The following is a 13,156-nucleotide window of genomic DNA, read 5'->3' as shown; positions in this document are numbered from 1 at the left end:
AGCAAAACTAACGAACAGCAATTGATTTTTATAAGTATATATAGATTTGAAATGAAAAATAATTGTTTACTTCAGTGTTTTCAGTGTGTCTTACTTTATGTATTAGCTAAGATTATTATATTTATTTTTATTATTATATTATTTTAATAACGAACTTAGAAAATAAATAATAATGAAACACAATTTGGTAATTTAGCTGTTGTATTAAAATTTCCAAATTGTCCACTTTTGATGGTGATTTTAATATTGAAATAACATTTGATTATTTATAAATTTTTTAGTTAAATATTTGTCCGATTATTAAAAAAAAACTTAATATACACACACTCAATATAATCACTGTCAAAACAAGATTTTACAAAGTCAGGATTTACGCTGCCATGTAGATTAGTTAAAATATAAACCTCAAAGTTTCCTGAACTTCTCTTACAACAACTTCATCTTGACGTTATGTAGGTACATTAAATAAATTAGGGCCGAAAAATGACGATTCGAAATACAAACTTTCCCAGTGAGAACATTTATTAAGAAAATTACATAACACATCATAAACACGTTTCTCTCACTACCTACACTCATTTTATATACAACAAGATCGGCAAACAAGCGTACGGATCACCCGGTGGTGCTTACCATCGGGGGATCTCTACGCTCGAACGATACGATCGAAAATGTATTTTTGAATAGAACTTTCGACACAACCATACAACAATAACCATCGGACGTTGTAAATTAAAGTCATGCAAAAAATCCTAATCTTTCACAATTCGTAACTGTGTGTACCTACAACCTGCGTTCCAAAGGTTTCAGTAAATAAACTGTATTATGTTGACAGCTTGGGTTCCGCTAATGTTTGACTTTTATGACCTTTGAGATTTTAACCGTAAATTTTAGTCAATTCATCTTTTTTTACTTAAATATACAGCTTAAACTGTAATAATTCAAATACCAACCAGATCTTTATTAAACAACTAGATACCTACTTGTACTTATATTTCATCACTCATCATCATCATCACTTCAGCCTGATACAGTCCACAGCTGGACATAGACCTCCACATGTTCGCGTCAAAAATGGCGTGAACTCATGTGTTTTGCCCATAGTCACCACGCTGGGCAGGTGGGTTGGTGACCGCAGGGCTGGCTTTGTCGCACCAAAGACGACTTATATTTAGAAATAAAAGTAATGAGATCCACAACTAACGTAATAAAGAGGTTTTCAAAGCTAAATTATGTGACAACACGTCAGATTGAAATAATCGTTACTTTTTAACCGACTTCAAAAAAAGAGGAAGTTCTCGATTTGAGTGTAATTTTTTATGTGTGTTATCAGCAAGTAAAAAACATGAGACAACAAAACGTAGGTAGAAAAAAAAGATAAAAAATACAGACGAATTAGAAACTTCTCCTATTTTGTAGTAGGTTAAAAAAATTTGCCCAAATTTTCCAGCTTTTCTTGATCTAAACGCAAGCAATACATTTGGTGATATATTTTTTTTAAAGATCCCAACGGTCCCCAAATTTACCGGGTGAGAGTAGGTCAGTTAAAAAAAAAGAAAAGAACCTTTGTTCTACATTTTTCCGTTTTCTAGATAAGATTTATTTCATCCTAATTTTTTATTTTATTTATTTATTTTTTGCTTATATTTTTTACTTTTAAATATTTTGATCTACTTTAGCACGAGCTCTTGTGAATTTTACGAATACGATATACGTAAATTTTTTTTTTGTCAAAATACACAAACTATAAAAATGCATAAAAATATAAACGTCGAATTTTACATTTGTTATAGATGGCTTCAGAAGGCCGTTCACGAGTTCAACAGAACGATCTGCTCTTACACGAAGCAGTGATCAAGAACGAACCAGAAGCAGTTCGAGAGGCTTTAAGAAGACCAACAGATGTCAATTGCAGGAATAATGTAAAGTACCTAAAATAAACAAGATTGTCCAATGGCTAAAACGCGTGAATCGTACCCTAGTTATTGTTCAATCGTATGACGGCTGGCGCTACATATTATTCACACGCAAAATTTAATAATAAAACATCTCACAAATAATGTTACTCCGTAAAATTTACCACTGTGTCGCATTTCCAGAAATACATAGGTACAGCACAAACACGAATGAATAGGCAACGACAAGTACAGCACAGTACCTACTACATGTTGCATACAGGGTTCGAACCCACGACAGCTAGTGCAACAGCCGGTTACTGTGCATAAGTTACACAGTGCACTGTTAAACTATTACACAGTGCACTGTTAAACTATTTATTGTTTTTGCTGCACTGTTTATCACATAAATTGTATCTTTTTTTCTTCTGTAAATAAATAAATAAATAAATAATAAACTTAACCCTACTTTAAAAGAAAATTCAACTTCTCAAGATTCAAGATTCTTTAGTGCCTTAAGAACACCAAAATGTTTTCTACATAGAGTACTACATATTAGGTCTATTTTTATTATATAATATTAAATTGTATTATACCTGTCATGATTTTTTAATCAGAAAGCATCGAATGAACTTAAGAAATATTAAAATAAAAGTTATTGTTTCATAAAGTAATGTTTTATTCACAGTACGGCCGAGCTCCGATCCATTGGGCGGCGAGTCGAGGAAACGTCGAAATAATTAATTTACTGATAGAAGCAAAATGCGACATTGAGGCGGTAGACAAGGTAACACTTAAACAAGCTCACACAACAAAGTGTGCCTGCCCAGTGATTATAGGAACAATAACTACACGTTTTATCTTATATCACGAATCTAAAAAAGAAAAAAGTTTAATAGCGCTGAAATGACATTGACTGGACTCCGACACAAAAATAATGTACATCAAGCCGTAAATAGAAACTTTACGCTTATTTTATGAGTATTTTGTGTACTCAATCTACTTTTAAAATGTCAATAACAATTTTACTATAAATAGTAATAGTGTTGTAGCACATAACCTTCGATGAGTTAATATTGTCACTTATAAACGAGATAACAATGTAATATTTCTTATTTATTAATTTAACAATTTATTATACGTACAAAACTATACACATAATATATTTGTCATTGAGACTAACGAATATTGGATAATATAATGTATTTTAACTTTATCATATCTTTTTTTATTAAATAAAGAAACTTACATTTTGTTTACAAAAATTCGTCTATATTCGATGTTCTAATAAAATTTTATAACATCAGAATCGCGTCGCCCTAAGTGGCACTAAAAAATTTTCTACGGGATCAAATCTTAAGTAAACTGCGGCCAAATGTCGCTGAGAACAGTTTTCATGAACATGGAACAAAATTGTATATAAAAGATTTTTGAAGAGGGCAGTTAATGAACTCTATCAAAAACAACATATAATATTTAATAACTTAAAATTCATCTCTCGTCATGTCTCGTCATGTCATGTATTAATTCTAGATCTCCAGCTATCTACGTATCAATTAAAACCGGGTCCCGTGGTGAGTATGGGCAACACATATGAGTTCCCGCCATTATTGGCGCGACCTTGTGTAGGCCTATGACCAACAGTGGACTGCGATAGGCTGAAATGATGATGATGATAATAAAAAAATAGTGAAATGAAAGTTTGAGAAACGTTGAGTTCTTTCAATCAATAATATTTTTTTATATTCATTTGAGCTTGAGATAAAATGTATATAATATGAATAGATTATAGAACTACCAGACTACTCAGAGAGCTTGCTCTCGACCACTCTATAATTTTCATTGTTAACGCTCACCCCCGCAATCCTTATTAGGGATGAGTTATCATAAAATCCGCTCATTGATCATTTCTACATCACATAGGAGATTCCTACCAAATTTGGAGTCGATAGGAGCTATAAAGTCGGAAAATTTCCATCGTTAACGCCCCCGCAACCTTATTCTTGTGGGTGGAATTTCTTAAAATCCGTTCTTAGGTGACCTCTACTCGGCAAAAGGAATATTACTACCAAATTTCAAGTCTCTACGCCATGTATATAGCTGGAAATATATATATATATACAACATACATACACACATACATATATATATATATACATGTTAATATATATATATATAATATATATATATATAGATTAGGACGAACTGCTTCATTACCGCTATGGAAATGTCCAGTAATGAATCAGAGTTTGTCATTAAAAGTTTTAACAGTACACAGAAAGTCCTGTATTGACAGTTCTTTATAAGATTTATTATTTATTAGTTTAATATGTAATTAACATTATCGGAACCTTTAAAATAAGTATGTAGGTAGGTATATAATGTATATGTTTATAGCAACCAGTAAAAAAGATTATTGTATGTATTATGCATGTATTTTCTTTAATTTTTTTTAAAGTTCCTATTTCATATGGCTAAAATATATTTGCAGTTTGGAATGAGGCCCTTGCTGATGGCAGCGTGGCACGGACATCTCAACGCTGTACAAGCTCTCGTCAAAGCGGGCGCTTGTCTTGCAGCTACTAACAAAGTATGTTGTCCTAGTACTTTACACCAACGAAATTCTTTAATTTTTTTACTAGAAATCAAAAAAAACTAACCACAAATTAAAATATTTAGTAATTTATAAAGAATTAATCGTTGGCAATAAGTGGATTTCAAAGTTGTTTTTTTTTTGTATTTACAATTAAATGTCCATTATAAATACAAATTTTACCCGAGTTAAAAATAAAATAAAAGACAAATTTTAAAACGTCAATTACAACTAGAAAATTTGAAATTTCGTAATATTTTGGACATTTACATTTATTCAAAATTCGAAATTTGTTACGTTATCGAGGTACAATTAAGTTTTTTTTTTATATAAGCTAACATAAAATAAATAAATTACGATGTTCTGATGTAAAATAAAACTTCGGATTAATTAAAAATAAATATCATGTGTAAATGAATTGTTACTTTTTTAAACGACCTACAAAAAAGAGCTATTATATGAATCCTAAAGTATTCATGAAGTAGTTCAAATCTTATTACATAAATCTATTACTTATATTAAGATTATTTTTACCATCCTAATTATTTTAATGTTTGGTACAAAATTGTATAAAAAACAAACGTGTAATTAAACGTGTAAGTGAGTTTGTTAATGTTATTTTTTCTTGCTCTTTTTAATTGCTTCCATTTTGGATATATTATTAACTAGCTGTGCTCGCGTATTGAATACATATACCTATATTTAAAAAAATACTAACGGTCCCAGTTCTAGGCACTGCAGATATTTAAAGAAAATTAAGGCCGGATTTATATTTCTTGACGACGCATTGGCGCAAATGTCACAGAACTGGTTTGTGGCTATTGCGCTCGCGGTTGTGGGTTCAATCCCCGCACATGACAAACATTTGTAATGGCCATACAGGTGTTTGCCATGGTCTGGGTGTTTGTGCAGTCCTTGTGGGTCTCCCCAGCATCTCCTGCCTGTTACTCATAGTAGGGAATATATCCACCAACCCGCATTGGAGCAGCGTGGTGGATTAAACTCCGATCCTTCTCCTACATGGAGAAAGAAGCCTATGCCCAGCAGTGGGATATTGCAGGCTGAAGCTTTTAAGGGCGGATTTATAAGATTGATACTGAATCCATTTTTTTTCTATTTTATGTGTTTTTGTTGTTTGCGTCAGTCAGAATGAATTTAGATGTAACTAAATGAGCATAATTGAGTTCATAAGTACGAACCAGAAGATTGGATACTTTTTATCCCGATACTCAACACCACAACCTTGAGTACAAAAGACCACGTGTGTACTTATTTCTTTATATAACACTTTATTGCACCTTTGGAATTGCCTAAAGAAAATAACAATATTCTAACTTAAAAAAATGTGAGTGCGTACAAAGTGCTCATGTTAGAAGTGAAACTTCTTTATGATATATTTATACAAATCTAAAGCTTTAGATTTTCGTTCCAGCGCCATCGACAAAAACGTTCCCGTTTCATCAAAACGTTGCCGTTTCATCAAAACGTTGCCGTTTCATCCGTATAAATTTCACCCTCATGCGCCTAAAGATGTTAATCTCTCACAAACAACCTCCAACAAATAGAGAAAATAGAATGTTGATAAAATAAGCAATAAATTATGAAAATGATTTATATAAACTACATATTATCTACAGTACTCGTAAATGAAATAGGTGAATTAAATTCAAATAACTCAAAATACGTACAAAAAGATATATACATACAGCTTTCATATAAAAATAAATAATTATACAACAAAGCAATACATAAAACATAATAATTAAATTTACGCAGATAAATATTGTATTTTGACTCGACGCTTAAAATTTCAATTTGAAAAAGTGTGCGCTTGACGTATATCCTGCGGAATGGCATTCCATAGTAACAATAATAAATATTATTTATTGTACACTAAAGAAAAATACTATATATGTAGATTCACAACATAGTCTTAGCTTTGTATAACAGGCGGCCTTATCGCTAAAAAGCGATCTCTACCAGGCAACCGTGTTGCGCAGGTCTAGGTCTCGAGATCGAAGATTTGGTATTTTCAAAACGTCTTGAACTTAGTTGTAATTCTTTAAGGCTTAATCTCATTCTGTTAGTGAGCCATCCCTTTTATCTACGAGTATATACGGGTGTAACTTGAAACCTGAAATGTAACAGAACTTTTACAGATGAGCTGAACGTACGTTTATTATTTATTTTCAGTTTTTCGTATTAGCTTTATTGTAAAAATTCTTTATATACAATACAAACTATCACCGCGACTTCATCCGTGTGGAATTTAACAAAAAAGTTATTGTTCAGTTCGGAGTTATAAAATAAATAAATTTCTGAAATAAAAGTAGCCTAAGTTACTCCTTATTATATCGGCTATCGGCCAGTAAAAGCCAGCTCAAAATCGTTCCAGCCGTTTCAGAGATTAGACGGAACAAAGAGACAGACAGACGGACAAAAATTGTAAAAAATGTTATTTTGGTATATGTAACGTGTATCCATCCACAGGCATTTAGTAAAAAGCGGTTATTTTAATATTACAAACAGACACTCCAATTTTATATATTTTTACAAATTCGGTGTACGATTTTCTTGAGCTAAAACAACAACACTACAACAACATTCCTCGCACGTGAACACGCAACGTATGTTACCCATGGGTAAAGCAACCTTTAGTTAAATCTATACCAACTTTACTTAACGTTTGCGCTTGTTATACGTAAATAACGTGAACGTAAGTTCAGCTTATCTGAAACTGGAGTATCTTATAGGCAAGGGAAGGCATGATACGTGGATGAACGGCTTCAGCTAGTATAATATACCAATTTATATATATATATTTAGTAAAAAGTTTCAGAAGATATACGTTAAAGTCCATTATTTTTTAAATAGTCCTTTGCTATTAGCAATTGTAGTTTTTATTTTAAAATAAAGAACGTTATAATTTTGATCATCGTTTTGGACTCGTACTATGTGCAATCCTACAAATTACTTTAAACTATTTATTCGCATTTTTAATAACGCTTGTACATCAATTAAAATAAATTCAATAATAGATTTTTGTAATTTAAGTGGCTCCGCTTTAATTGCACACAAAAAGTTTCCTTGAGGAGTTAATATAAAACTTAAAGACATTATAGAAAGACTCGGCAAACGTTGTCTTGCCGCTAAACGCTATTTAAAAATAGGGGTTGGTGGTAGAAGGGTGAAAATTAAGGGTTCTATGTATTTTTCAACGTCAAATCACAATAAAAAAACTACCCTCAGACTTAAGACTACCCTTAACATTTAGGGGGATGAAAAATGAATGTTGTTCGATTCTCAGACCTACCCAATATGCACACAAAATTTCATGAGAATCGGTCAAGCAGTTTCGGAGGAGTTTAACTACAAACACCGCGACACGAGAATTTTATATATTAGATATGATAGGTATAACATTATACAATAAATGTGACGCTACATTATGACTGAAGCTCCCCGTTTTGTATAATTTTATTAAGGTTATGAATACGTTATGCCTCATCAAATTTTACGGCTTTTGAGCGGATGTGTCATAATCTATTAGGGTCTCTGTCACTTATTGTTGATAAACTTTGTCTAAAACATAACTTACTGATACACTACTATAATTTATTATTGAAGTAGGTTACAGCAGGAAATATCCTGCTCAGGAGGCAGAGCAGCCTGACTGGGGAAGTTCCTTAACCTTATAGAAAATTACAGCTAAATAACACTACTCTCAACTAGTGCTGTGTTCTTGTAGTGAGTAAGTGGCCAGAGCAGAGCGGAGAAAATATCCAGCAACTAAAGTTTTATGGTGGAAAAGAAAAATGTTTCAAAAACTTTCATCTATACAATATAGTTATACGTCTAATAGCTTCATCAGCAACCAGTAAAATACTATTGATATTATGAAGCTAATATATTTGTTAATATGTTTCTCTGGATCAACACATCTGAGAAATCGTTTAGATATTCAGTACGCCTTGTTTGCTCCTCGTTTACATAGAGATGTTTTGTTGTAAAAAACGAGAAAAAAATAAAACCTAATAATAAAATGTCATCTAGTAAAACATAGTGTATTGTTGTATCACTCACTTCAGCCTATCGCAGTTCACTGCTGGACATAGGCCTCCACAAGTTCGCGCCAAAAATGGCGCGAACTCATGTGTGTTGCCCATAGTCACCACGCTGGGCAAGCGCGGGTTGGTGACCGCAGGGCTGTCTTTGTCGCACCGAAGATGTTACTGCCCGTCTTCGGCCTGTGTATTTCAAGGCCAGCAGTTGGATGGTTATCCCACCATCGGTCGGCTTTTTTTGTATTGTTTTTGTGTATTGTTGTATATTTATTTTAAATACTAAATAAAACTTTTGCGATAAAGTACTAAATACGTAACTGTATAATTAATTATTATAATTGAGTTCATAGCCGTAACAAGCTTACATAAATTATGTACACATTTCAGATTGAAATAATTAATGCGAACATTATACAATTTTTCATCAGACGATCTGCTCCGTGTTTGTGACTTTCCTCATCAATCACGCTTTATAACACTAATAAAAATATTTTAGTAAAACTTGATATTAAAGCTTCCAGATAAATAAACATTTTTTTTCATACATAAACCTAAAAGGTAAAATTTAAAATATATCTTGGTCATTTTTTGATATATTTTTAAGATTTTTAAGATTACTTTAATGAAAAATTGGACTGAGTTACAAGTGCGCCGGTTTTTCGTTTCTCCCTAGTGAATCACGCCAAATTTTGGGATAAAAGGAGTATGGACTCGCAGTATGGACTATCATCATACCGAGTTTCAGGCAAATCCAAGTAGTGGTTTCAGCATGATTTGTTGCCATGCAGAGAGATAGATATAAAAAAATAAAAAAAAATACATTTTTGACTTCAGTATCGATCACAGTCTCCAAAGAAAATTTTCAAAATATCTTCAATGTACGTAATTTTACATGTTACTGCTTTAAATAAGTAATTGAATTTACTGAAGAAAATTATTTTATTAGAAAAACAATGACATTCTACAATGCGCGTGCGCTCGAGGTTCCAAGGAAGTGGCGGCCTACGGGATATCCCTCGGCGCTAGAGTGCAAGGGTGTGACGCGGCGGGGGACGCACCGCTTGCCCTCGCCGCTCGGGCCGGGTACACTGCGGTCGTTGAACTGCTGCTAGATAAGGGAGCCTACATAGACGCTGTGAATAAGGTGAGATAATTATATATGATTTTTATACATAATAAAATTATGTGGTGTCATGGGACACCAGGTAGGAATGAAGGTCCTTCAGATAGTATAGAAGCAACACAATTAAAAAAAATGTTGAATTTTATATCTATTATCTAGTTCTTGCTTTTTTTTTTTATTGTTGATTGGTTTTCAATAAAGTACATAAAAGTATTTAGGAAATTTAGTATTTTAGATAATAACAAATACCGTAAAATAAAATAAATCAAACAAAATAATAATAATAATTCAAACTAATAAGTGAAATAAAAAAACCTGTGTCTTTATTTATTTTACATAAATAATTTTAAAAAAGTTTACTAGTAATATTTTAGTTTTACAAACGTCATATTATACAGTCGTGTGACTGATATTACGTCACTTCCGTTATATATTTTTCTTACGGTTTTAGTATCACATTTTTTCAGTTCGGTCGCCCAGCCAAATGTCAAGCCTGCCGTAAGGAACCTCGTTCCAATAGAAATACTTACATTAATTTGTTGGACGTTGCCTCGCCAAACACAGACTTCACAGAACGATTTGAACTCGCGTATACGAAAAGATCGATATGAATTATTTAAATTAACATTAAGACGCTTAAGAGGTATAAGTAACCTAGATATGGTTGCTTTTGGCACTTAAAATTTCATGAGAAGTGTTATCATCATTTAGTACAAACACTGGTCTCTTTTAGCCAACCCATTCGTGATTTGCTTTTTAATATACTAAAGAATAAAATAATTTATGGGTTAAGATCGTCTCTAGTCCGAATCTCCCACTACACATTTTTTATTCGCTCGAATGAAAATACTTAATACTATGCTAAATTAATTCATTTCTCAGTATTTACTAATTTTATTAATTAGATAAACTAAAAAATAAGAGATATGTTCTCCCGTAACCATGGTTGCTGTAAAGTATCCGAAACGTCGGGCATCTAAAAACATAATAAGTCGCGATAAAATCCGAAAAAGTTGTTTCATTATAGTGAATGAAATTCGTGTAAACATTAGAAAGCAATATGTAAACAATAACAGTAAAATAGTTATTCATTTCATACATATAATTATATAATAATTATTCATTTTAAATAAATTATATTTATTTTATCTTTGAAGCTAATTTATTAACTCAATCTTAATTGAATTTACCATCCACATCAAAATTGTTATGTTTAAGTTTTGCTTTAAAAAGTAATTAATTTATTGAATATACAGTTTATGACTACGAGAAAAAAAAAACGATGGGTGATGCTACTAAATTATAAATCGAATACCTACATAGGCTTGATTGTTGAGAACAACAAACGAAAATCATTAGAGGTTAATTTTTTGGTGTTAAGACAAACTTTAAATAAGGTAATATAAATAAAAAATACTACAAGCAAAATTTTACCGTTATAGAAATATTATATTACTAATTGTATGATTTTAAATACTTTACAGTAAGTAAATATGTACGACGTGAAATAAATATTAACATAATTTCAAGAAAATTAATATCAAATAAAATAAGTTTATTATACTCAGTATTTTTATCGCTAAAACGACGCAAAACCAGTCCTTGACATAAAAACTAACAAACACGATTGTTAGCCGAGATAAATAACGTAATATTGTCAGACAGTCAGATCAATCATAATGACGGTTACGATCCACCTCACAATACAAATGTTCACACAAATTTTTTGTAAAGTAGAAATTTTTTTCAGTCTGAGAAAAAAACTAAGATTGTAGAAAAAAAATTGAAAATAGGTTTCGAAATAATGTAGAATTTTGCCGCGAGTCAAATACGAAATTACTCATCCAGTACAACAAAGAAAGTTGTAATAATATTTTTATTAAAGAAATTAATTAAATCTTATAGTAACGATGATGAATTTAATAAACACAATATAATAATATGTATAATTTAATTTTGCTAACGAAAATATTAGAATTATGGGGCATATAAAGTATTACTATAAAATTATGCAATAAGTATAGTACCTACTAGTATGATACAGCGTAGCTAACTCTAGGATGCGTTTAGCACTACAATACTCTCATCACTCCTCTTCTACAAACCTCTACGAACTACACTCTGACAATCCGTTCCATAGAGATGAAATAGTCAGATTATAATCAATACTTTTGTCCAAAAATAAACATTATGTGGGAATAACTTTTTTAGAGAAAACTTAGATATTTATTAAGATATTACAAATGTTATAATATATTGAATATTCTGCAAAAAAAGAATCTGGGATAAAATATTAAACTCAAATGTCTGTAACGCCTGATACTAATAATTCATCAAAAAAATTGTTTAAGAATTTATGTTCGAATTTTATAACTTTAGTAATTTTCCAACGCTACAAAAAACAGCGTATTTTCCTCAAAAGTTCGTCATTATTCATTAAGAAAAGTTGTTAACGCAATTTATTAATATAAAAAATTTCTTTATCTAATTTTAAATTGTTGATTCTTTACTAACAAAATACCTTGAAGTCCAAATCGTTTGTTCTTCCGTAAAAATATTGCCCTTAAGTCTTAATTTATATTTTTATAGCTTACTAGCTGCTGCCCGCGACGTCGTCTGCGTGAACGCTATACAGCACCAAAAATACCTACGATTATACCTTTTAAAATAACATTCATTTACCCGTTTCTTCTTTACATTTCATATCTACAGAAAAATCTCACAGATGGCGCTGTTTTAAAATTGTCTTGTTTACTTATATTCATTTAATTATGTTTATCGGCTTAGTTACTTATATTGCGTAATTTTTATAGTGTGAACATAATAACAATAACATTCAAATATGCGTTGTTAGATTACACGTTGTTACAGAATGCGTTGAAGAAATCAAAGTTCACTGCTCGTTCCCCGTAGGTGATAGCGTGATAATATGTAGCCTATGTGTTAACCCGACTTCTTAATATTATTCGTGCCAAATTTGAATTAAATCCATGCAGTACTTTTTGAGTTTATCCCGGACATACATACAGACAAACAGACAAAAATTCTAAAAACTATATTTTTGGCTTCGTTATCGATTGTAGATCACACCCCAAGTATTCTTTTAAAAAAATATTCAATGTACAGTTTTGACTTTCCTATCATATTATTATATGTATATATATGTATATTGTATAGGACACATTTAAAACAGGTCTAAGACTCTGTATTACCTTATGCGTAATAAATACAGCGTATTGAAAAATAAAATTAAAAAACACATCTTCTATCTGATGGTTATGGTTATAAGTTAGATAATTATATAAACCAGACCTTACCAAGTGTTTAAATAATACAATTTTTTTTATTTAGTATGTTTTTATTAAATGAACAAAATAGTTATCGGGTTCCAACATTAAATCAAGTTTGAATATTCATCTCTTTAGTAAACATTTTGTTTCGCGATACCTTAAGAAATTGAGAAAACAATGATCAAGCATAT

The 13,156-nt window shown here is 31.1% G+C and overlaps 1 protein-coding gene across 1 annotated transcript in view; it reads left to right on the top strand.

Annotated features, from left to right (window-relative positions):
* The first annotated feature begins 1,793 nt into the window (after positions 1–1,793).
* Positions 1,794–13,156, top strand: part of LOC123659152 (26S proteasome non-ATPase regulatory subunit 10-like) — a 41,002-nt gene continuing 29,639 nt past the window's right edge. Inside the window, exons 1-4 of the mRNA XM_045594406.1 lie at positions 1,794–1,922; positions 2,584–2,682; positions 4,387–4,485; positions 9,499–9,696. Coding sequence (XP_045450362.1) covers positions 1,794–1,922; positions 2,584–2,682; positions 4,387–4,485; positions 9,499–9,696 — 525 coding nt within the window. The remainder of the gene's footprint in view (positions 1,923–2,583; positions 2,683–4,386; positions 4,486–9,498; positions 9,697–13,156) is intronic.

Source organism: Melitaea cinxia, chromosome 13 (genome assembly GCF_905220565.1).
Source record: "Melitaea cinxia chromosome 13, ilMelCinx1.1, whole genome shotgun sequence".
Classification (NCBI taxonomy): domain Eukaryota; kingdom Metazoa; phylum Arthropoda; class Insecta; order Lepidoptera; family Nymphalidae; genus Melitaea; species Melitaea cinxia.
This window is presented reverse-complemented; position numbering and strand designations above follow the sequence as displayed.